This window comes from Lepidochelys kempii, chromosome 2 (assembly GCF_965140265.1).
Source record: "Lepidochelys kempii isolate rLepKem1 chromosome 2, rLepKem1.hap2, whole genome shotgun sequence".
Classification (NCBI taxonomy): Eukaryota; Metazoa; Chordata; order Testudines; family Cheloniidae; genus Lepidochelys; species Lepidochelys kempii.
In genome coordinates this window covers 25178914-25203595 of record NC_133257.1, presented here as the reverse complement: position 1 = coordinate 25203595, position 24682 = coordinate 25178914, and the positions used below count along the sequence as shown (strand labels likewise).

Sequence of the window (24682 nt, the reverse complement as noted above, 5' to 3'; positions counted from 1 at the left end):
AAAAGGTGATGACTCCGTCAGTACTGGGTGAACGTCTGGAGACCTAGAGGTCCTCAGTACCATGAACAGACCAGTAGAGAACAAAGGGGAGCCAGGCATTTCTATCACCACGAGATGAAAATCTAAACTGCAATAGCGACATGCTAAGTTCCCATTAAGCTGCGCAACCGCCTATTAAGTGCTGCGCAGGCACTCAGGGCTGCAGTGGGGAAAGACTCCTCTCCCCCAGCCCTGGACCCAACCCAGCCTGGCTCAGACCTGCCACGGCTGTGGGAGATGCGCCCCTCCCATGGCCCCAACCCAGCCCCGGCATGGACCTGTCGCGGTCATGGGAAGGCACCCTCTTCCCCAGCCCAGGTGCTGCTTCGGGGGGAGTGAAAACTGGGGGGAGTCCTTTCTCCCTGCCATAGCCCCAGGGCTACCCCTTTTGCCTCCCCCCCCAGTGGCGGCGGCCCTGCCAGTAGGGACCCGACAGGGCCACCGATGGGGGATGGCTGGGGGGGGATAAAAGGGGCAGTGACGTTAAAGTGCTGCCGCAGCAAAGCACCGTGCTTAAAGAGCTACCGCAGCAGCGCTTTAATGTTGGCTGCTACGGGCCGGTACCGACGGCCACTTTTTACCGGTATGCCCGTACCGGCTTACTTTCACTCCTGAGGGGGATCCACACTGATACATACTCGAAGAAGGACAGTGCCTTTTACGCAAAGGAGTTATTAATTTCAGTTTCTCTTTTAAGACTTTTGAATACTTTAAGTACTGTTAATTTAGTCTTGGGTCTGCATGTCTATTACTCTAAATAGTAACATCCATATCGGATAAAATTCAGTGACTTAAAAAAAAAAGGGGGGGGATTTTTTTTATTTAAATTGGATTTTTTGATAAGCTTTTTGAGGATAAAACTTATCTAAAGATAGTTTTAATTAAGATATATTATAGCTCAAAGGTATCTCATCATGCAATAGGGATTATAAATTCTAATTCTATAGTATGAGACAATATATTCATGTAATGTTTAAGAAAAGTTTTGTAAATGAGTTTCAATAGTCCATGGATTAGGGACCCAATCTTATGAGGTTCCAGGGTCTTATGTATAGATTATTTAGGTTAATCTTTCTATCTACCCAATGGGACTCAGTGCTCAGTCTAGAAGATACCATCAGAGGTGCTTAGTTTTGCAGTTCTCAAGCTGTGGATTTGTGTCTCCAGAGATAACATGCTCGTTAACAGCAAAAATGTTTTAAAAAAAGTAAGTAAATAATATATAGAGGTGAGAAATAACAGACCTCAACCCTATTGTTCCTCTGCAAATTTGTGTACACAGAGTCAATCCCTTGCCTCTCTCTAAAAGTGCAAAGTTTCAAAAAGTTCAATGACTAGAAGATTGTTGGGTGCAGAATAGATCTGGACAGGGAGAAGTAGTCTGGAGATAAATGTGAGAAGGGAGGGATAAACAGTAAAAACAAAAGTGCAACTGTTTAAAGCAACATATTCCAGAAGTCTTGAGGTGTTTTTGAGCCCTGGTCTACACTACGGGGTTATGTCCAATTTAGCCGCATTAGGTCAATTTAAAAATGACTGCGTCCACACAACCAACCCCATTTCGTCGATCTAAAGGGCTCTTAAAATCGACTTCTGTACTCCACCCTGACGAGGGGAGTAACGCTAAAATTGACCTTGCTGGATTGAATTTGGGGTAGTGCAGACGCAAATCAACAGTACTGGCCTCTGGGAGCTATCCCAGAGTGCTCCATTGTGACCATTCTGGAAAGCACTTTGAACTCCAATGCACTAGCCAGGTACACAGGAAAAGCCCAGGGAACTTTTGAATTTCATTTCCTGTTTGGTCAGTGTGGCGAACTCAGGAGCACTCAGCAGCACAGATGACTATGCAGTCCCCCCAGAATCGTAGAGCGTGGAATGTTTCTATGCTCCCCCATCATCTCCGTCTCTGAGGTTATCGCAGATTAGAAGGAAAATAATATCGCACTCGCGATGACATGTTTTCCGAGCTCATGCAGTTCTCCCGCACTGATAGGGCACAGCTTAATGCATAGAGGCATTCAGTAGCAGAGGCCAGGAAAGAATTAAGTGAACGCGAAGATGCTGAGGCTAATGGGGAGCAAACTGACATGATGAAGTGTCTGTTGAAGCTGCAGGAAAGCGAACAAGAGCACAGACCCCTGCTGCATCCACTGTATAACCACCTACCCTCCTCCCCATGTTCCACAGCCTCCTCACCCAGACCCCCAAGAATGCGGGGTGAGGGGAAAGGCTCCAGGCACCCAGCCACTCCATTCCAGAGGATGGCCCAAGCAGGTGCTTCTGCGTCGAATGCTTGGAAGTCTTGGTAGGGCAAGGTACCTCGGCCAAGGCAAAAGAGCAAGAGCCCTGGAGCTTTTACATGTGTCAATCACAGAAGTGCTATGGAGCGTTACAGCGTCGACCAGACTGGAATGTACGGATGCAAGACTTCTTCACCAGCGACAAAGGACAGGAATATGATGCACATTTCCCAGAGTCACCACCCTTGATAACAGAACATCAATGATTGCACTGGCTACTTGGATCACAGCAGCCCCCACAGTAGACTTGCCCACAACAGCAGCGGCGACGGTGAGCTGAGCGGGCTCCATGCTTGTTGCGATATGGTGTCTGCCCGGGTAACCCAGGAAAAAAGGCGTGAAACGATTGTCTGCCGTTGCTTTCATGGAGGGAGGGGCGACTGACGACATGTACCCAAAACCACCCGCGACAATGTTTTTGCCCCATCAGGCATTGGGAGCTTAACCCAGAATTTCAATGGGTGGTGGAGACTGCGGGAACTGTGGGATAGCTACCCACAGGACACCGCTCCGCAAGTCGATGCTAGCCATGGTAGTGAGGACGCACTCCGCCGACTTAATGCGCTTAGTAGGGACATACGCAATTGACGGTATAAAATCGATTTCCAAAAATCGACTTCTATAAAATTAACCTAATTTTGTAGTGTAGGCATACCCTGAATGTAGTCTTCATTGATTTGAGATCTACCATACCATTCTCTCACTAGAAGGGAAAACCTATAATGGCAGTAGGCCGTAAGAGACTCAGTTGGGAATAAGAACCATTCAAGAAATATATGTTTGCTGATGATATTTTAAAGAAAGTCACTTAAACACTTGGATTCAGAGACAGTTGAAGTGATAATCTCACTTTTAACAGCAGTAGCTTCTTCTGTCAGTTTAGAAAGAATATTTTCTTCCTTTGGACTAATTCATTCACAACTAAGAAATTGTTTGGGATCTGAAAAAGCAGGGAAGCTTGTTTTTCTTTTCCAGATTATGAACAGGAAAATGAAGGTGAAGACAACTGAGTTAGCTGCAGAAGTCAATATTTTAAATTACTCACGTTGACCTGGCTGACATAATCAATTTAATTTTTTTTTAATATTTCATTTAACTATTTTAGTTAAAAACAATTTTAACAAAAACAATCTGATTTTAAAAAACTTGTTTAACTAAATTCAAAAATGCATATGCTTGTTTTGTTAAAATATTATATGTTTGCTGTTGAAGAAAAAAATCCAGAATACATAACGCTGTTGTTTTAGTTAAATAAAACAACTTAAATGTCTGTCTGGTGATGTTCTCCTCCTAATAAAATCCTCCAAATATTAATGATTAACCTCTTGAACTGGAGACAGTTAGCCTCCCAATGACTTCATAAATATCTGCTTCAATTACCTTTGATAAATGAAATAACCAAAACATCATTCATCTTCTGATCTAGCTGTAAAACTAATCTGAAAAGTTTTCAAAATATATCACTTTAAAAATGTATAGTGTGTACCTTCTAAAAATGAAACCTACATCTATCTCTGAGTTGTGAACAATATGTATTAAGGTTATAACAACCAACAAGAATGCACTTTTATGTAGAAATCCATGATTAAATCAAGTCTTCCTGACTAGTGATTTAAATCAAATCCACCCTGGTAACATCACCTATAGGTTCATCAGCTCCCTGGTCTCACGTTCTGGGCACTCTGTGTGGAAAGTGACTGAAGTGGGGTAGAGGATGGATGGAGCATTACATATGAAGATAGCTTTATATGGAGAAAAAATAATACTGCTTAATTAAGAGACGTAGTTTTCCTGGTCTCCCTTAGCATTAAATCACAGAGTTATCTAAAAATAATATGTAGGCACATTGATGAAAACAGACTATTCATCTTCTAAAAAACATTAAGAGAATATCTCAATCATTACAAATAAAACTGTGCAATAGGAGCTCAGAATGTTTTTGAGCAGTTTAAATCAAATTTATTTAAGTTGCAGTTCCTAGGATTGCTAATTAAGCAAGTTTTGTAAATGACCTTTTATTATGGAGTGGACTGTCTGAAAAGCAACTTCTCTATATGAATAGTGTCAGAGTACAGAAATAAGGAACCCCATCTTTCTTGGTAAAAAACAAGTCTATTCTATTTACTAAAGGCTCTTGTGCTTGAAATATAATAGGGCTCTTTTGACATTTGTCATGTAGTGTAATCTGTTTATGCCAGACTTAAATGACTTTGATAGTAATGCTTTTTAACCCACTCTTGAAATTTACATGGTAACTAGATGCCACTATAAGGAGCAAAAACAAGTCTGGACTTTGATACAGTACATCTTTTAATAGTCTTAACCCTCCCGCCCCCCGCCCCAAAACAACAACCCTTTAGATCCTCAGATTCCTGGCAGATGTAACAATGAAAAGGTTGTTTTCCAAAGCAGGTGCCTCAAATTACAAGAGTTGAAAAGCTCTGAAAGTTTGTCATATGTCAGTCTCACTTTAGCACCAGTGGTATCCCTGAGAGCCTAAGCTTTCTACACCCTTCATGAAACTAGATAACGATGAATATTTGTTCAGCACAGTTTGTTTCTGTCTATGCATGTGCAGGTGATAGCTTTGCAGAAGACTCAATGCTCTTGGCTATTATAACAAATCAAATACAAATAATTATCAAAAGCTCACTGCAAAAGTTTACAAATCCTGTTAACTTTTAAACAACTTAGATCAACTGTCTGCGTACTTATAAACTGCCTCAAACATTTTATGAGTTGTTGTATCTCAACATCATTCCTAATTGCCAGCAAGGAAACTATATAATGTCTTGAGTTCCACAGAGGAGTGTAAAAAGAGTATATGTGCTGTCCCTGCCCCAAGAATATACAGACCTCCCTTTTTATGGATGCAATACAAAATCATAGCCCACTTCCTTTATATGAGGTATTCTAAGTCACCTTTGTTACAAACGACAGGCATTTCACATCCTGTTTTATGTCATGTATATACTGAAAATTGGATAACGGGAACAATGAGCATCAAGCCTGTTGGCAATAGAGACTTCACTTCCAAAGATGTATATTTAGACAAAATGTAAATTAATTCACCTGCTAATTTCCTTTCTTCTAGTAATCTCTCTACTCATCTTCACTGGTGGATTTTTGCCTTCCTGTATGCACAAGATTGGCATAGACCTAGTGTCTTGAGGGCAACTCACCTGGCCCTGGCCCTGGCTACCCAGTAAACCACTTGAAGTGTTCTTCTAAAGCTGTAACATATCACTTAACAATACATTTTTTTTTTTTACCAAATAAGTCATTACCTATAATCACCACTCATGAAAGATTAAGAATTAAATGAGAAAACATTGTGTGTATCAGTCTGTCTTTCCATTGGGTGGGACGGATTAGTGGCAAGATTACTAAAGAGGAAATGAGCTGGTAAGTAAGCTTTCCATTCTCCAGCAAATATTTCCACTAATCCTTACTTAAGGAGGAAAATAGTGAGCAGTGTAACAATTTCTGAATCCTATGGAATACCTATTTGAATATCACTGACAGGAACACTGAAATAAATTTGCAAGTCTACACCATAATGTCTGGTGAATGAGAAGACTGAAGACTAGAATGATGCTTTGTGAATCTCATGCACTAAAGCCCTCTCCCTTCTGGAGGTTGTTCTCAACCTTGGGAAGATGACCTTGATGCCCTCAGAGAGTAGGTCTTCTGAGGAAATTAGAATACTTTCTCAATACATCTTATGTACATGGCTACAGAAGATTTTGTGTGAAATGACACAAATAAGGTTAAGGTCTCTTATGCCCTGTATTTGAAAGAGAAATTCTAAGCTCTCTTTGAAATCCAACTTGTGCAACACTTGTTCCTTGGATGGGTTATATTTAGATGAAACATATCATGAGTGGGAAGGAAACCCGCTTCTCAGGGGTCAATGAGGGGGAAAAATACCTCAAAATATACTCTACAGAAGGAGAAAACAAATAATAAAAGAGAAGGGAAGCTCACAATTACCTGAAAAAAATGAAGTATTAAATTTGTAAAGGAATAAGTTGGAGGCCTAGAACAGCCCTGACCACTTTTGTTTGCAGAGACAGAACTTCAAGGAGTTTGCCGTTGGGCGGAAATAACCTGCAAATACTACAGTCGCTCTAATCTGTGCACAGGGAAAGACAAGATCCTAGCCATATTGACTAATGAACAGGTTAAGCTAGTGCTAACTATGCATTCGCATAAATCATTAAAACCTTAATTTCCAAAAGCCTCTGGAAAGTTTGCTAGTGCGGTGTTTTAATTTCAAATGATGGTTAAGAAGAAAGTTACACAATATTTTTCAAGCAGTAAAGAATACTTACCTCAGACCTATTATAGGCACTTTAAACAAAGAAAAAAATAAATAAAAGCAAATAATCTTTTCAAAATGGAAACATGCTATAAATAAGCCACATAAGGGGGTAGAAAACCACAATCAACCAAATAGCCAGCCAAACTGAGCCTCTGTCTTCCAATTTATAATCCAGTATGCCTGCAAATGGTAAATTATAAGCTATTAGCAAAAACAAAAACTAAGGTTGCATCAAGAAACACACAACTTGTTCAAATTCTTTAAATCTTGAAAATAAGTAAAGGGAATTCTTCACCTTTCTATATCACCTATCATACTATCAAAAACACTTTCCATAAGGCATTTCTTTCTATCTTCAGGAGATACTGAAAAGCAATATTCATCCCAACTTCATGAAACTCATGCTCGTAAGGGCAAAAACCTTAATAGTAATCCTATGCTCTCTTTTATCCACACATTGGCTCATCTACTGTCATGGCGTCACTTCATCTGAAAAGTTATTCTACTTAAAATTATTAAGGTCACTGTTCAGGTTTTGCATTAGCGTGTGAATTTTATGCAATGATTGAAAGTTTTTTTAAAAAAATTACCTTTTGTGTAATCAACAACTGCCTCCAAAGCTGCTATTCGGATGTCCACAAAGTGTCCATATTCTGCGTATGTTTTAAAGAGAGCAGGATCACTGGGGACATGTCCATTCTTCTGAAGTACACGAATAGCTTTCAGACAGCTAGATGAGGGTGGGGGTGAACAGGAGGACAATCTGCAGTAAATTTCTGGAATATCAATCTCCGTGAAAAAAGCTATTTTCTTCAATATTATGATATTAATTTTTAAACTTCACTGCAAATTTTCTAGGATAAAACTATCCAACTTACTATGCCACCATGGGTTTTTATAGTTGTCAGGGCTGTAGGCACACAAAATTAATAAAAGATGAGTTTACAGAGTAGACAGAAACACTGGACCAAATTCCCTACCGGGGCAAATTCACTCCTCTTGGCTTCATGGAGTTGCTCCAATATACACCGGCAGAAAATTTGGCCCATTAAGTTTTGTATTCTATATATTGTCCCAATTGTTTCTCTTGCATAATCTTCATAAATTTACTGTGAATAATAAATATGGGATACATAATGTGATAATTTAATATTGCCATTAAAAATGCAGATTTTTAGATTTTGATGATTTGAGTGCTTAATTTTTCAACATTAAAGTTTCATTAACACTAGTTTTTGCATTTATTTGTTCTGTGAGGTTTTAATTTTCTTCCTATTTTCAAGTTTTCTTAATTCTATGGTTTTAAAAATATCTTACATACCTTGAAATATTTTTTAAATGAAAGAATGTTTTTTGCATGCCTTTTAGTGTCCCCCTGCCAAAAAATATTTTCCTGCATTTTGTTAATGTCCTTTTTTGTTATTTAAAATAAAGAGAACACATCATTTAAGACTAGGGAAAGTAAGCTCAATGTGATTACATCAGTGTTAACAGCAGGATGTAGGAAATTAAAAGCAAAACAAAACATTAAACATGACTAGGTCTATTCTCTCTTTATATTTGCATAAGTTTTAGAAATTATTAAATCATACCTGACTGTAATGGTATGTCTGTAACTGGGCAGAAGCTTTTCCATATTTAAGAACCTGGTAATCTCCTCAAGTATGAGTCGAACATCAGGATTTAAATTATCCAGAGTTCGAACTTCATTGTTCACACTGACTGCAGGAGTTACAGAGTTGGCTAGTGCATCAATCAGTTCAGCACGATAATAGTTGTCTGAAAACTGAATCAAAGGACCATCAATTGAACAAAGAGAGGCAGAGCACATTGCATCATTTATTTTTTTACAATAAAACAAACAATGATAAAGCACTTAGTTCTGTTTACTCCTGTACTAAATGTTTAGATAATAGCAGTCTAAAGAGTCACCTACTGCATCAAAAAATAAAACACTGACTATTAAACCGAACGATTTAGTTGCTAGTGCACATACTTTTGAACTTAACATAGCAGGAAGAATATAGTAAAAATCTATGAATATTCTGTTAATAGTCACACTCTGACCCCGCCCCCCCCCAATCTGTGAATGGAATGTTTTTCTCATTTATTAGATCTGAAATAAGGCTCAACACTTTCAAACATGCGTATATTACATTAGGCACTTCAATTCACATTTAGATGTCTAAATTTTCAGAGGTAGCAAAAACTCAAAATCCCATTGGTGTTAATGGGTGCTGTAGCACCTCTAAAAATCAGGACACTTTTTATTAAGGTGGATACATATGGATTTCCACGTTCAGCTCTCTCCCCCTCAGTGCTTCTAAGGTCCTCAACAATGTAGTACATTTGTAACATCCTTGTGAAGTAGGGAAGCATCATCCTAATTTTGCATGTAAGGATTTGGGACACAGGTCTGTGGCACAGGTGAGAATTGGCCCTCAGTCTTCAGAGATCCAATCCAATGCCTTAAACACAAGATCATTCCTCTTCCTCGATACACCCTGGTTTGAAATTTTGGTTCCTAACTGTGCTTATTTTGCTTAATTTAAATAAGGACAACATTTTCCTGAAGAGTTCTCTTGGTGAGTGGGGCATGAAAAGATGGTTACCTTTTGTAACTGTTGTTCTTTGAGATGTGTTGCTCATGTACGTTCTATCGTAGGTGTGTGTGCTCACCACATGCACTGGTGCCGGAAGTTTTTCCCTCAGTGGTATCCATAGGGGACGGGCTCTGACACCTTCTGGAGCTGTGTTTACATGCACTGGTATAAGGGGTGCCGCCGGCTCCCCCTGCCTCAGTTACTTTGTGACGGCACTCCGACAGAGGGGAAGGAGGCTGGGTCATGGAATGGACATGAACAACACATCTCGAAGAACAACTGTTACGAAAGGTAACAGTCTTTTCTTCTTCGAGTGTTTGCTCATGTCCATTCCACTGTAGGTGACTCCCAAGCAGTACCATTGGAGGCGGGTAAGAGTTCATGGATGTGTTGACTGCAACACAGCTCTGCCAAATCCAGCATCATCTCTGGCTTGCTGGGTGATGGTATAATGCATCGTAAACATGTGTACCAAAGACCACGTCGTGGCCCTGCAGATGTCCTGGATAGTGACAAGCGCCAGGAAGCCCGCCAAAGATGCCTGAGCCCTAGTCGAGTGAGCCTTCACTACTGGTGGAGGCACTGCCTGCGCCAACTTGTTACAAGTACGGGTGGTGATCCGATTGGAAATCCTCTGAGAGGACACCAGAAGGCCCTTCATCCTGTCAGCTATCATGATAAAGAGATAGGTTGATCTGCGGAAGGACTTGGTGCGCTCCAGGTAGAACGCCTTACAACTAGAGCGTGCAGCCGTGTCTCCTCATTGGTCATTTGAGGCTTTGGACAGAACACCGGGAGGAAGAGATCTTTGTTGACACGGAAGTGCAATACCACCTTTGGCTGGAAGGCCGGATGGGGCCACAGCTGGACTTTGTCCTTGTAGAATACCATGTACGGGGGCTCCAAAGTGAGGGCTTTAATTTTGGAAACATGTCTCGCCGAGGCAAAAGTTACAAGGAATGCAACCTTCCACGAAAAGCAGGAAAGGGAACAAGAAGCCATACGCTCAAAGGATGGACCCATGAGCCTGAAGAGGACCAGGTTGAAGTCCCATTGGGGAACCAGGTCCCGGATTGGCAGAAAGAGTCTTTCTAGGCCTTTGAAGAACCTGATCGACATCTCATGCGAGACCACCATGTGTGCAAGGATGGAAGGCCAATATGGCTGCCAGGTGCACCTTGATCAAAGAGAAGGCGAGACCTTGGTGCTTTAAGTGAAGCAGGTAATCCAGGATGGACTGCAGAGACGACTCGGTTGGGGAGATATTCTGCTCCAACGCCCAGTAGGAGAAATACTTCCACTTTGCCAGGTAAGTTGCTCTGGTGGAGGGCTTTCTGCTCTCCAAGAGAACATGCTGTACCTGACTAGAGCAGGCTTGTTCCTCTGGATTCAGCCACGCAGCATCCAAGCTGTGAGGTGGAGTGGGGCGAGGTTCGAGTACAGGAGTCGACAGTGATCCTGCGAGAGTGCAGCTGGGAAGTGGCCACAGGGCTGCAACGGCCAGGTCCATGAACCAATGCCGAACAAATGCTGGTGATGGCACGCTGGGGCGAACATAATGACCCATGCCTTGTTCCTCTTGATTTTTGAGAGGACTTTGCTGATGAGCAGAATTGGCGAGAAGGTGTACATCAGGTCTCCTGACCAAGACAGGAGAAAGGCATCAGACAGTGAGCCTCTGCTGAGGCCTTGGAGAGAACAAAACTGATGACACTTTCTGTTCTGTCTGGTGGCGAACAAGTCCACTCGGGGAGCTCCCCACTTCTGGAAGAGCATTCTGATGACCTGTGAGTGAAGGGACCATTCGTGGTGAAAGAAGGACCTGCTGAGGCAATCCTCCAGCATGTACCAGACGCCAGAGAGGTACAAGGCTTCCAGGTGGATTGCATGCTGGATGCACAAGTCCCATAGACAGAAGGCCTCCTGGCACAGAGCCAACAGTCAAGCTCCCCCCTGCCTGTTGGACAACATGGCCTCCATGTTCTGTGTCATCAACATCTGCACTGCCCAGCCCGACAGTTGGGGAAGGAAGACACAGCAAGCCAGGCAGATGGCTCAGAGCTTACTCATGTTTATATGCAATGCACGCTCCTTTCGAGACCATAACCCTTGAGTCAGCAGTGTACCGAGATGTGCTCCCTAATCAAGGTCAAATGCATCCGAAATCAGGGAGACCACTGGTCACAGGCTCGCAAACAGCACACCTTCCAGCACCAGAATCAGGTCGAACCACCACTGCAGAGAGGTAAGTACCCGCGGAGGGATTGCGATGACCTTGTCTAGGTGATGTCTGGCTGGGGAGTAGACCAATGCCAGCCACATCACGTGGGGATGCAGCCTGAGTCTCACATGCTGGAAAACGTAGATGCATGCTGTCATGTGCCCCACTAGTCTGAGACTGACCCAGCCAGTGGTGAGTGGATGGGCAGTGATACTGGCAATCAGATCTGACATTGCCTGAACATGGCCTCTAGCAGGAATGCTCTGGCTCGGGTAAAGTCTAGCACCGCTCCGATAAACTCTTATCCGTTGGACCAGAATCAATGTTGATTTTTGTTTGTTTGTTTCTCAACAGGTGCAGAGCTTGACAAGTGGCTTGCAACATCTCGATGCTGTACTGGACCTGGACCCTGGAGAGGCCCTTGATGAGCTAGTCATTGAGGTATGAGTAAATCTGAATACCCCAATGTCTCAGGTAGGCTGCCACAACGGACATGCATTTCGTAAACATCCTTGGTGCCGTTGCTAGGCCAAAAGGGAGCACTGTGAATTGGAAAAGAACTGTCCCAACTTCGAAATGTAGGAACAGTCTGTGTCCATGAAACATCGATATGCGAAAGTAAGCATCTTTCAGGTCAATGGTAGCGTACCAGTCTCCTAGATCCAGGGAAGGAATGATGGAGGCCAAGTTATCTATTACCAGTTTTGCTGAATCAGTGTGTATATTCACACATTATATGTTCACATACATATAAGTTAGTAGCACAGGGCATTGTACAGAAAAGACTATTGCTCTATATACTGCATATAAGAAGAGAGAGTCATTAAAATAGATCATCAAACATTTTCAGACAGGTTCCTTACCTTATTTTTCCTGTTGTCATTGTACTTGATTAGGTCTAAAATAAATGTTAAAACCTCTTTAGGACAGAGGTTATGAACATCCCTCAGCAAGGCCATGGCAACAGGCATAGTCTGTGTGAAGATTAAAATAATTTTTTTATTATATTAGCACAAAAAACAAAAACATTAAATATTAAATCAAACAATGAGCAATGAACAGTTTTACATTTTGAAAAGCAATTTTTAGATGGCTTTTGAAAGTCAGACTTCATGCCTTATATACAAAGGGTTGCACAATTTTTAGTTGAAAGTACTGTGAAGTTATTTTCTAAAAACAGTTAGCTCTGATGGAGACTGGAAATGGCTCTGAGTATGCAGGAGAGGAAGTTGATGCCAGGCAAATAAGGCTAAACATGGCAAATGAAACATCATGAGAAGCAGAATCTAATATTTAGGAAGCGGAGGGTTAAGAGAAACAACACTAAAGGTAGCAGGAGAGAATAAACAAAGACCAAAAGCATTTGAGACTGCAAGAATAGGAAAGAAGGCTGGGATGAGAGAGAGAGAGAGAGAGAGAGAGAGAGAGATGGTGAAAAAGGGTGAGTATTTTTGGAGGGGAGGGGTGGGAGAAGGATGTGGAAGAAGTGTGATTAAAACTAAAGTTAGGAGGTAAAAGGCCTATGGAACAGAACTCAATAACCCACAATTCTTTTAAAAACAGAGCTTGACAGGAAATCATTGTCAATCATTTCAATTGTTGTTATTTTTATCACAATAGCAAGGAGGGGCCTCAAAAGATTGGGGCACCTTTATGCTAGGCACTGTACACATACAGTATAAAAGACAGTCCTTGACTTGAGAAGTTTAGAATCTAAATTTAGATGCAACAAGTGGGTTTGACAAACCATAGGATGGAGAGGGGAAAACAAATGGCAACAGTGAAACGATTATTCCGTTCTGCAGGCTAACTAGTGCACAACTTCAGATTCCATAATAATGACTTCTGAATAATATTTGTCATAAGAGATTCTTGGACATCAATTAATTCAAAAAACAGCTGACAAATAATATGAATATTTAACTTTAGGTAAGAGGAACAAAAATTGTTTAACAATGGTAACTAAAAACATAAGTTCTGTGTAAGATTACGTTTGCACATACTCACAAAACATTTTCCTCTATTATGCCCATATACTTGGTTCTGAATAGTGAAATATATTTTAAATTTAAAAGATTCCTGCTCTCTATTAGCTATTCAGAAAGAAGAACTGTTATAACTTTCAAATTACTGTCTGCTGACAAGAATGGAACAAACAGACACAGCATAACAAAGTTAGATACAGTCAGACTGAGATTGTGGAGAGAACCAGTGATTTTGGCTTGTGGCTCAGACAGTGTTTTTACTATTTATATTGTGGAATTTGTCACTTGTAGAAAAAAACTTCTTCCTTTGACATATCTTTAAAAAGTACAATGAGAAAACATATTTTACCTTTTGCAGAAAGTAGCTTTGAAAGTTCATGAAGTTGTTGGTCTTCACAATGTTTGGACAACTTTTACAACAAAACATTCGGGTAAAGAGTGACTTCATGGCTGGTGGTCCTGTCCATGTACTTACCATGGAATTTGCAATCTATATAATTAGGGGGAAGGGAAGGCACATTACCACCACCTCTGCAAGTTTATCATAGGCTGAACAAAAACACACATATTTGTTTCCAATAATTAAAAAAAAATACAATAATTGGACAGAATGAACAGCATTCTTCCATATGCTTGCATACTCTTTTCAACAGAAACATATTTTTATCAATATAATATCATCTCCAACATACCTTCTATGCACTGGAACTAAAATGTGTGGAACTCATTTTACTTATAGGAAGTCTGCAACTAATTACCATTGCACGATCAATTTCTGTTTTTAATTGTTTCCTCCTTTTATATTTTAGACAAATATTTTCTGTTCATTAAGCCAAATTTTCTGTCTCTACAGAAGCCAATTATGGACGAGACATTTGCAATAACAACTTCCCAAATTTACCCTGCCAATAACCTCAACCTAGATTTCAACCACGCGTCAACCACCCCAAGAGTAAAGGACCACCCCAAGAGTAAAAGGCAATTCAGGCTCCTGTCTAGCTGTAGTCATGGACTATGAGCAGACTGCAGTCAGGCAAATCTTGTGGTAGGGTGGTGGGAATAGGGGCTTCTGCCAGAGATGACTGGTGCCTGCTGAGAGTTGGGGGACACAATTTAAAGATTCACCCCTCCCCCCATAGCTTGAGTCTCCCCACCAGCACCACCGGCATGCCCACCCTCTTACCCTCAGTGGCCCCTCCCTGAAGCTCTCAGGTGTTAGCTCTGCATGGAGAGGCAGCGGCAAACAGCTGGGAGCTTCAGGGAGGGGACATTGCTTTAGCTTCACAAGGAGAGGCAGCAGCAAAAGCATCTGCTCTCCCTGCAGTTCCCAGCTATTTGCTGCTGTCTCCAGCAGCTGCCATGCAGGGAGAGGGCTTGGCAGCACCATGTGACTGAGCGGGGTCAGCAAACCCTAGCAAAAATCTGGAGGGACACATGACCCTCTCTGTCTCCTCTGGCTTCTGCCCAGCGGGGAGGGGTTCTTGGGGCTTCAGCCCCATGGGACATGTCTGCCAGGGCTCATGAATTCAGCAGGAGCAGGGCTGAAGTCCCAAGCTCCGGCAGTTGCCTCCGGCCCTCGAACTTCTGAACATTGTTGTGTGTGGCTTGGAGGGTCAGTAAGTTTGGCCACCCCGATCTATAGGACCAAGATCATCTATACTAAATTGAGCCAACAGCAGTATCTTTAGTATCTTTTTATATTTTTTTTACTTAGTCACATTAATTTCTTACCTTCTCAGTCACTGACTTAGCCACTTTTTCTGTTTCTCTGTTCTATTTACATGCTATAGTTTGCATGTGGCCTTTGGTGGAAATCTTCCATGCATGCATGAATTAAATGAATGACCAAGTTTTCCAAACCACAAGGTAAGAAGCTTGTCTTGAGTTATTTCTACTTTCAGGGAATATATAAAAGCTCTAGGACAGCTTCAATGTTCCCATCTAACTTATACTGTTCACATCATATTCAACCAACAATATATTTTTCCTTACAACTTTTAACAAGAATTGACCTTTCTGTTCCTGCTGTCAATCCCTAAGCATATTTCTTCCTTAACTACAGTAATCACCTCCTCTCCCTTAATATAAAATTTGGCCCTTTACTAGACAGTAATCTTCTTTGGACTAATAGGGACCATGGCTACCTTTGTCTTTGAATAGCACCTAGCACAATGGAATACCCTGGGCACTCCTGCAACATAATTATTTTGAATACTAATAAACAATTATTATCTTCACCATCACCAATCGCTCAATGAAAAATATTCAAGCCAAAATCTCTCTCAACCATTGCTTCAACCATGTCTTCTCTCTCGATATTCCATTTGACTGACTTCTCATTATGCTGCAGAGGACGTTCAAATTTCTTTCCCTAGTTTTTAAGTCCCTACACACCTCTGATCTGGTCTCCTTTTGCCTTTTCCACTATCAAGGATGCCAAACTCAAAGTGCCTCACACATCTGTACCTTCTTCCATTTTGTCTTTTTATACTTAGAATATCCTTTCAAAATCTACATGTCAAACCTTCACCCTGGCCTAACTCAAATAACTCATGAAAAAACCTCTTCTGCCACATCCCCTAAAAATTATGACGATATGCATATTTATATGTATATATGTGTGAGTGTATATACACAAACAAATCAAGATGTGTGCAGTAACTGTATAATCAAATATCCATAATCCATATTCTTCCATGCTCCGGTCTGGTTTATGTTATAGCCTCACTTGTCTGTCAAATCATTTAGATTATAATCTCTCTGGGGGCTGGGATCTGTCTTTTCTGTGAAACACCTACCACTTGCATGGACATCAACTTGTTCATATAGCTACACTCAGCAGAATTTACTCTGTTTACCAGGAGCAAACAATACAGCGATAAAAGTGTTCAGTATAATAAGCTGTTTTTAAAGTGAAAAATGAAATGAGGGAAGATGCTATCAAAGATGTTAATTTTTAATATTCACTTTTAAGCAAGAGACATACTGAGTTTTTCATAATGAATTCATTCAGAGCACTCCAATAAATATGCACGTCACTGTCGAGTCAGAAACTGACTGTATCAATGACAGTACATAATGGAGAAAGTGTACTTCTATTTTTTGTGTTAGTATTTTGTGATGCTAAAATATATTGCCACAAGTCTTTTGATTTTGAAAATAACGTTACTCTAAACATATTTTCAAACAGATATATATTGTATACATTCTCGTAATGATAGAAAGGAAGTTCAGAGAAATTAATCTATTACACACCAGAAAACATTCAGCTACTCCTTGATTATGCTTAAGATTTTTTTTTAATTTTCACTCTTTTTACATTTCTACCTGTAGGTTTCCAGTGATATCCAATTTGCTTTTTATTTGAACTCCTTTAGTACTTACTAGTTTTGTAACCAAACTGTCTCCCTGGCCTTTTTTAAGTCAACAATTTGATTCTTAATTTTCAAATGTAGACTAACATTACATTTATTTTTTCATCACTCAACCTAAAGATATATACTGCAACAATCTGAATGCACATAGTAGTCTCTCTCATGCTATAAAGGTGAAATTCACCACTTCACCAGATTTCTCAGAAGAAGGGCCAAGGACTTTCCCACCAAAATAAAATAAATTTTGGCTCTCTGATAAATTTTTAAACAAAAGTTCTTTTATTTCTGCAACTTAATGAAATCTGGAAAAATCCCTTGTGGTTTAAATGTCTGACATCTCAATTTTGACAATTATTATGAAAGCTTTCTGCAGTCTCCGTTTACAGATTAAAATAATAAAGCTTTCCTTTCAAATCAGTCATGTTAAAAATACTTGGCAAACCACTTTAAACAGGCCAGATATCAAGCCAATTTAAGAACTATGATGATTTTTGACTCATTTTCAAATGTTTACAATGTCTAGCAGATTTCTCTCATTATTTCTATGCTATGTGATCTCACCTTTGCAAGACAGAAGCAGGCCAGCATTCTCACTCGGTAGAAACATTGCTCTTGTTCTAGTATATCAGTCAGGGCAAGTCGTGATGCTGGAGTGGGGAACTTTTCCAATGCCAAAATGGATTCTTCTTGTGCAACTACATCTCTCTCATACCGAAGCTGATATTGCCACATGAAGTCAGCTTGTTCAAATTCTACCTTCCTCAATACAGACATATCTGGATCTATTCTAATCCAGAGTAAAGGAGAATCAGCACTAAAAAAAGACACACAAAACATTCATAGCTTAAAACATTGTAAGCCTACAATAGTAAATAAAAATGATGTCTCAGCTAATTGTAAATTAACAAAAAATAAATAAAAATGCTAAACCACTATTAAACATGCTAAACTGCTAGCCATATGACAGGTAACAGCAAAATAAGTAATAGTCTTGATGTGTTTAATTCTCTTTCCTCAGAGACTGTATCTGGCATGGCTGAACAACGCTAAGACCACCCACAAGATGGCCAATAAGAGAGAATGGCACTGATGGTTTTTAACAAGTGGTGAACTATCATGGTGGAAACTGACAGGGATCACCAGCTCATTTCACAGACACCTAAAGCTATTAAAAGATCCAAGTCATAAGTACTACTACACAGGATTTAAAGTAGTGACCCAGAATCAAAAGGTTCCATTTACCATATTTCATTTCCACAAATTAAATTATTTAGTGGTGCCCTCCAAAAGGGTGTTTTCCTCCAATACAATATTATATAGCACTGTAGCCATATATAATGCTTTACAGGCCAGTAAAGGCCTCTGTTCCAAGAAGCTTATCATGTAAAAGTCAATAACACAGCAAGATGATGACACTCAGCAATAAACAAAGGATAGGGAGAGAGCACAGGAGGAGGATGAGGTTATCGATAATGAACATACGCATATCTCATGCTCTTAATGTATGCATCTTTATATTTATTAGCTTGTATAACTTCTGGGGAGAGGGAAAGCAGTGGCACCGAGAGGTGAAGTAGCTTGCCCAAGCACACACCCTGGCAGATCCAGGAACAGAACTCAGGGCTCCCAAGTCCCTGTGCAGTGCCCTAGCCACATGACCATAAATGATCAGAACCATTTACAGTTAATTTTGATCATCTCTTCTTTTGTACATGATACCTGCACTATTTGTCAAATTATTTTTGTGTATTTAATATGTAGAAATTATTCATTAAAAAATTCACCAATGAAAACGTCCTCTATAAATTTACATTACTAGATCACATGTTCAAAAACGAGGCTTAATTTATCAGATTCTTTTACTCCTAATTCTCTTGAAGAGTAACAGGCAATCTGCTTTCCTTCATGGAGGTGATGACAATGTTTACCAATAATGGACCACTGGCCTTCATCAGCACAGGAGTACATGAAAGTTGCCAACACCTTCAGTAGTTCAGAGAACAAAACCAGTTCAAACTCACAGAGAAAACAGTGGGCATTTGTTCACAGCAAGAACTGACCCTGCTTCCCTGAAGCAAGATAGTTCCAAGTGAATTAATACAAGAGTTTATAAATATACTTTTAGCATATAGGTCTCAGTACAAAACATTTGTATATAATTAATTTGCAGTCAAGATGGATTAAGTATAAATGAATCCCAGATTTCAGGAACTCATCTAAGATAGATCCATCCATCCAGGTACTCATATGGCCTTCACTGAGCTCCATCAAATATTTCCCTAAGTTTAATGCAAGGGCAACAAATTCTACTGCAAAACTAAAATTGCAATTAACACTTCTTTATTAAATACTTGTTTAAATTTTATTTTTAAACTAAGTTTAGAGATATGATTAGAAATGCACAGGAATGAACATCTTCATTTATTCCAATAGATTATCATGCCCAGTTTGAGCTTTCTACAAAAATGGCTCATATTACTCTACCCATTTATAGTAGAATAATAAGAATTTCCTAAACTATCCCCAACTAGGAAAATAAAACCTCAGATATTGAAAAACAATGACAAATATAAAAATTATACGGATTACAGGAATAAACAGCAATTATGAACTGAAAGATAAATATTATCACCCAAAACCTTAAAAAATGCCTAGGGCATATATTAATACTAATAAGGGAATTATATGTAAGCATGGAGGAGACAATGTCCCTTTGTCTTCAACAAACCAACTTACTCCATTGCAGAAAGATCCATGTCCACCTCTTCTCCATTCATTAACGGAATCTTTTTTTTCTTATTTCTGTGTTTTAAAAAAGTGATACAATTTAAGCTATACCTTAAAAATGAAGAATAACTATACTGACTCTTTCTCTCTCTCTATATAACAACATATAACATGTTTAAATCAGGATTAAGTGTAATATGTGATCACTGTGAAAACTGAGATAAAGTACGTGTACCTATTAAAAACATCATTATGTTATAGCAGAGGTTCTCAAACTTCATTGCACCACAACTACCTTCTGACAACACAACTAATACATGAACCCAGGGGATGGGAAGGAGCAGAGTCCGAGCCCTGCAGCCCTGGGTGGAGGGGGAGACAGGGGCACAGCCCGAGCATCACCACGTTGGGTGGGGAAAGATGAGACCGGAGCCCCAGCCCCACTGCCCTGGGTGTGGGGTGGAGCTCGGGCTTCAACACTGGATCCTAGCAAGTCTAATGCTGGCCCTGGCAACCCTATTAAAATGGGGTTGCAACTCACAGTTTGAGGTCCCGACTCATAGTTTGAGAAGCACTGTGTCATGGGTTTATATTTCAGTCTTTCTAAAGTCCTCACTGCCGGTGGTCCTGACAACACCCCATCAGTGATGCCACTTCCATGAAGAGGTATTTTAGCTTTGTTTATTAAAATTTCTCATTGTGTATTTTGATTATTTATGTTTTGCTGAAGGTGGGGTAACATCATGGCGTACATATGCATGTTCGTAGTTTTTGTAAAACTCCAAAATAAATGATTTTTGGGAAGGGTCTTTTTTTAGTTACTTAATTCCCCTTCTCTCCCACTCTGACTCATTTAAGATCCTGCAAACCCTTACTCACATAACTTGAAGCACATGAGGAGACCCACTGTTTTAAATAAGACTACAGTACTTACATGCTTAAAATTAAGTACACACATACATCTTTGCAAAGTTGAGGCTGAAGTGATTTTAAAAAAATCTTTTTAGGAGACTGAGACAATCTGAATAGGGAGGTATTTGGTTTGTTTTATTCATCAGTTTAATCAATACAGTCTTGATAATTTTAGGGAAGGGGAAAATATGATATTTTTTAATCCAGTTGTCTGACTTGAGTTATTTCTTGTTGTTTCTGGTCTTCTTTCTTGGGGAGATTTCCCATTCAGAGCCATTTCTCTTTGAGCAATTCATAAAGAAATTAAAATTTACTAAAAACTCTTCCATATTACACAAACAAGTTTCTGTTTAGATTTTTACAAGGCCTAGGAACTTTATGAACAACTGGAAATTTGTTGTCAAGTCTTAGTATCTGATTACCTGTGAATGTAGTGCTAATGACGGGTTCTGCTTTTTCCTCTGAATTTTCTCTCTTTGACACATTGTAGATATGTCTGCTAATTATATTATATTATTATTGCCTTCATTTTCAATAAGATAATATGGAACATGTGCATGAAGTCAGTATGGCTGATAGAAATGAGCTTCTAGAAATGAAAATTACCATAGCTGACGTGGAAGAAGAATTCAAAGAACTTAATGCACTCAAGTTGGGGGCACTGAGTAATTTCCATACCAGAATACTTAACACTGGCACATGAGATTGCTAGTCCAGTAGCAAGGATTTTAATACATCTATCTATTTGGGAGAATAGTCATCTACCAATGCCTGGAGAAAGATAATGTTGTACCTATATTTAAAAAAGGGGGAAAAGGTGATCCAGGCAATTACAGACCTGTTAGTTTGACCTCAGTACTATGCAATTATTCTTTCCTTAACAATTAGAACAAATTGTGAAGGAACAAAAAATTAAATTCAAGGAGGTAAAGGGATGCAATGCAACATGGGTTTACCATGCCAGACTAACCTACTTTCAGAAAATAACTGATTTTTTAGATAAATTTAGATTTAGATTTTTTAGATAAATCTAATGTACTTGGACTCCAGTAAAGCATTTGATACAGTACCACATGGGAAATTATTAGTAAAATTAGAGAAGATGAGGATCAGGTACTAGAACTGTCAAGTGAATAAGGTACTGACTAAAGGGAAAAAGGCAAATGATTGTGCTGAAAGGTGAATTACTGTATTCAAGGGAGGTTACTAGTGGAGTTACTCAAACATAGGTCTTGGGAGCAATCTTATTCAATATTTTTATTAATGAGCTTGGCACAAAAAGTAGGAGTGTGCTAATGAAATTTTGCTGATGATACAAAGTTGGGAGGCAATCTCAATAAAAAAGAGGAGCTGAATATTACACAGGAAGAGACGGATGACCTTGAATACTGGAGTGACAGAAATGAAATGAAATTCAATAGCACAAAGTTCACGGTCATGCACTAAGGGTCTAATAATAAGAATTTCTGCTACAAGCTGGGGGCTCATAAGTTGGAAGCGACAGAGGAGAAAAGAGATCTGGGTATGTGGGTTTATCACAGGATACTATGAGCCACCAAAGTGACATGGCTGTGAAAAAGGAAAATATGATTCTAAGCTACATCAGACAAGGCATTTCCTATAGAGACAGAGAAGTATTAATGCCATTGTATACAGCACTGAGACCTCTTGGCATACTGTGTACAACTCTGGTCACACATGTTCAAGAGTAATTAATTTAAACTGGAACAGGTGCAGAGAAGAGCCACTAAGCTGATCAGGGGAATGAAATGCCTATCTTATGAGAGGAGATTGGAAGAGCTTGGCTTGTTTAGTCTAACAAAAAGGCGGCTGAGAAAAGATATGATTGCTCTCTATAAAGGGAGAGTAAATACCAGGGAGGGTATTTACCACAGAGCTATTTAAGATAAAGAATAACGTTGGCACAAGAACAAATGGGTATAAGTTGGCCATGAACAAATTCAGACTTGAAATTAGGTTTCTAACCATCAGAGGTGAGGTTCTGGAACAGCCTCCTAATAGGAGTTGTAGTGGCAAACAACTTAATTACTTTTAAGAGGGAGCTGGACAAATTTATGAATGTGATTATATGATGGGGTTGCTTGTGATGGTAGGGGGCAGGGCTTGGCAGCCATAGGGCTCACTTCTGGTTTTCATCTTATGTTCCTAAACGTCATGCTTCATGGTTTCAGCTGGCCACCTACAGCAGTCAGAAAGGGATGTCCCCCCACCAGAATATACTCTGGTTTGCTCTTTTTAAATTTTCTTCCTTTGAAGCACCAGTGATGGCCATGCCTGGAGATGGGACATTGGATGGAGCATGCCAGGGCTCTAAACTGGCACTGAGCAGTCTCTCTCTCAGGTGCCTAACTAGCTGGTTCTTGCTCACATGCTCAGGGTTTAACTGATCACCATATGTGGGGTTGGGAAGGAACTTTCCCTCAGGATAGACTGGCAATGACCTTTGGGATTTTTCACTTTCCGTGTGTGGGTACAGGTCACTTGCCAGGATTATCTTGGTATATCTCACTTAATCATTTCCCTGCCACTATGGAGGCCTCAGGCTTTACTGCACCTCGGTCCTTCCTGCTCTCTGCCTGTGGCACACAACAGCATAGTCTCCTGTGGGCTGTAATATTTTGGTCTAACTAATTTTGGTTGTTGAGTTAATTGGTGCTGGTTGCTATAGGTGACCTGTAATATACAGATGGTCAGACTATATGATTTGGTGGTCCCTTCTGGCCTATGATTCTATTATCACAAAATTGGTAAATTATACAGTAAGATTATCAACATTTACAAAAAGAAGTATTAAAAGATTTAGATTTCACATTTCCCATTAATTGTACTGGACATTATTATACATACCTTCTATAAACATCTGCATTCTGTAGCTCTAATTCTTACCTTCTGCTTTTGGAATGGCAAGGTATATCATGTTTAAGACTGTTTTCTTCTATCTGCAACGTATGGTTGAAAGATCCATCAAGTTCTTGGACTGTCACTTTAAGAGGACCCTGAAGAAAATTAAGATAATTTAATTATTAGAGTAATAAAAATGAATTTGTCTAATATAAATATAAACCTAAAGTTTATAAATGTGTGTACAGAGATAAATGCATATCAGCAGTGTTGTAAACTATGGAAAATGGACCTTACCACATATTTCTGGGTCCCAGGAGAAGTGTAGTCTTGCTTTATTTCCAATTCCAATACATTTCGTTTTCTATTAAACGCAAAACTGCCATAAAATTTGACCACACCACTCTGATCCCTAATAAATTGTATAGGAATCTTGAGGGACAACAGATAGTGTTTATAAATAAAAATAACTTTTATAAGATTTACATTCTCACATTTTGCACTAGATTTGTATTTGACTGTCACAGCATAAAAAGGTTCAAAGAAAAGTGGAGAGGGGAAAATATTTTGGGCTCCCTTCAGTCCCATCACTGGGAGATAAAAGCCATGTGCAAAGGGAGGACCTCAGGAATATTTTTTAAAATAGTCTTATTGAAGATTTTTATATGCTGGTAGAGAAAACAAGATTACAGAAAGCAACAAAAAGAACTGTAGACAGAATACCTACTACTGTGAAGTGTCATAATGAAAAGCCGTATTATTTCATACCATTTTCCACAGGTGTCCTTGCGCACTTCCTCTAGCACAGAGATCCCCAAACTGTGGGGCACACCCCCTTGGCGGGGCGTGGAGGAATGCACGGGGGGCACAGAGTGGCCCGGGCCAGCCCCCACAGGGGCTGGGGAGGAAATGCCACCCAGCCCCTTCCCACCCCAAGCTCCGCTCTGGTCTTGCCCCTGCCCCTGTGTCCCCAGCTCCCATCCTCTCGCCTGGCCCCGTCCCCAGCCTTGGTGCGGCTCCGCTTCTGGGCCAGCACCAGCCCCTTGCCTTAGCCACGGCTCTGTTCCTGGCCTGGGGCCGAGCTTGGGGGCAAGGCTGGGAGTGGAACCGCACCTGGCCACAGGCCTAGCTGCCAGCCCCCATCGCAGCCCAGCTGCAGCTCTGCTCTCGCCCCTGCCCCAAGCTTTGGCCCCGGCCGCGTACTCCCCCCCACCCCCCGAGCCCGGGGGAAAGGGGGGGGCGTGACCCCCAAAAGTTTGGGGACCACTGCTCTAGCAGTACTGGGTCTCTCTTCAGGAAGGCCAGACTCTCAATTTGAGCACCACCAGTAAG

The 24682-nt window shown here is 40.3% G+C and overlaps 1 protein-coding gene across 8 annotated transcripts in view; it reads right to left on the bottom strand.

Moving 5' to 3' along the window:
- TAF2 (TATA-box binding protein associated factor 2) overlaps window positions 1-24682 on the bottom strand; it is a 107724-nt gene that overhangs the window by 36357 nt on the left and 46685 nt on the right. For 6 of the 8 annotated variants that reach the window (XR_012157106.1, XM_073330253.1, XM_073330254.1 and 3 more), the window contains 8 exons: window positions 23648-23762; window positions 23396-23505; window positions 19586-19651; window positions 17411-17663; window positions 13825-13965; window positions 12354-12464; window positions 8259-8452; window positions 7257-7429 (listed from right to left, as the gene is read on the bottom strand). Coding sequence is in view for 7 of the 8 variants with exons in the window: in XM_073330253.1 (XP_073186354.1) it covers window positions 7257-7429; window positions 8259-8452; window positions 12354-12464; window positions 13825-13965; window positions 17411-17663; window positions 19586-19651; window positions 23396-23505; window positions 23648-23762 (1163 nt within the window). In the remaining variant the exon portion in view is untranslated. The remainder of the gene's footprint in view (window positions 1-7256; window positions 7430-8258; window positions 8453-12353; window positions 12465-13824; window positions 13966-17410; window positions 17664-19585; window positions 19652-23395; window positions 23506-23647; window positions 23763-24682) is intronic. The other 2 variants (XM_073330248.1, XM_073330249.1) reach the window with 2 other exon arrangements.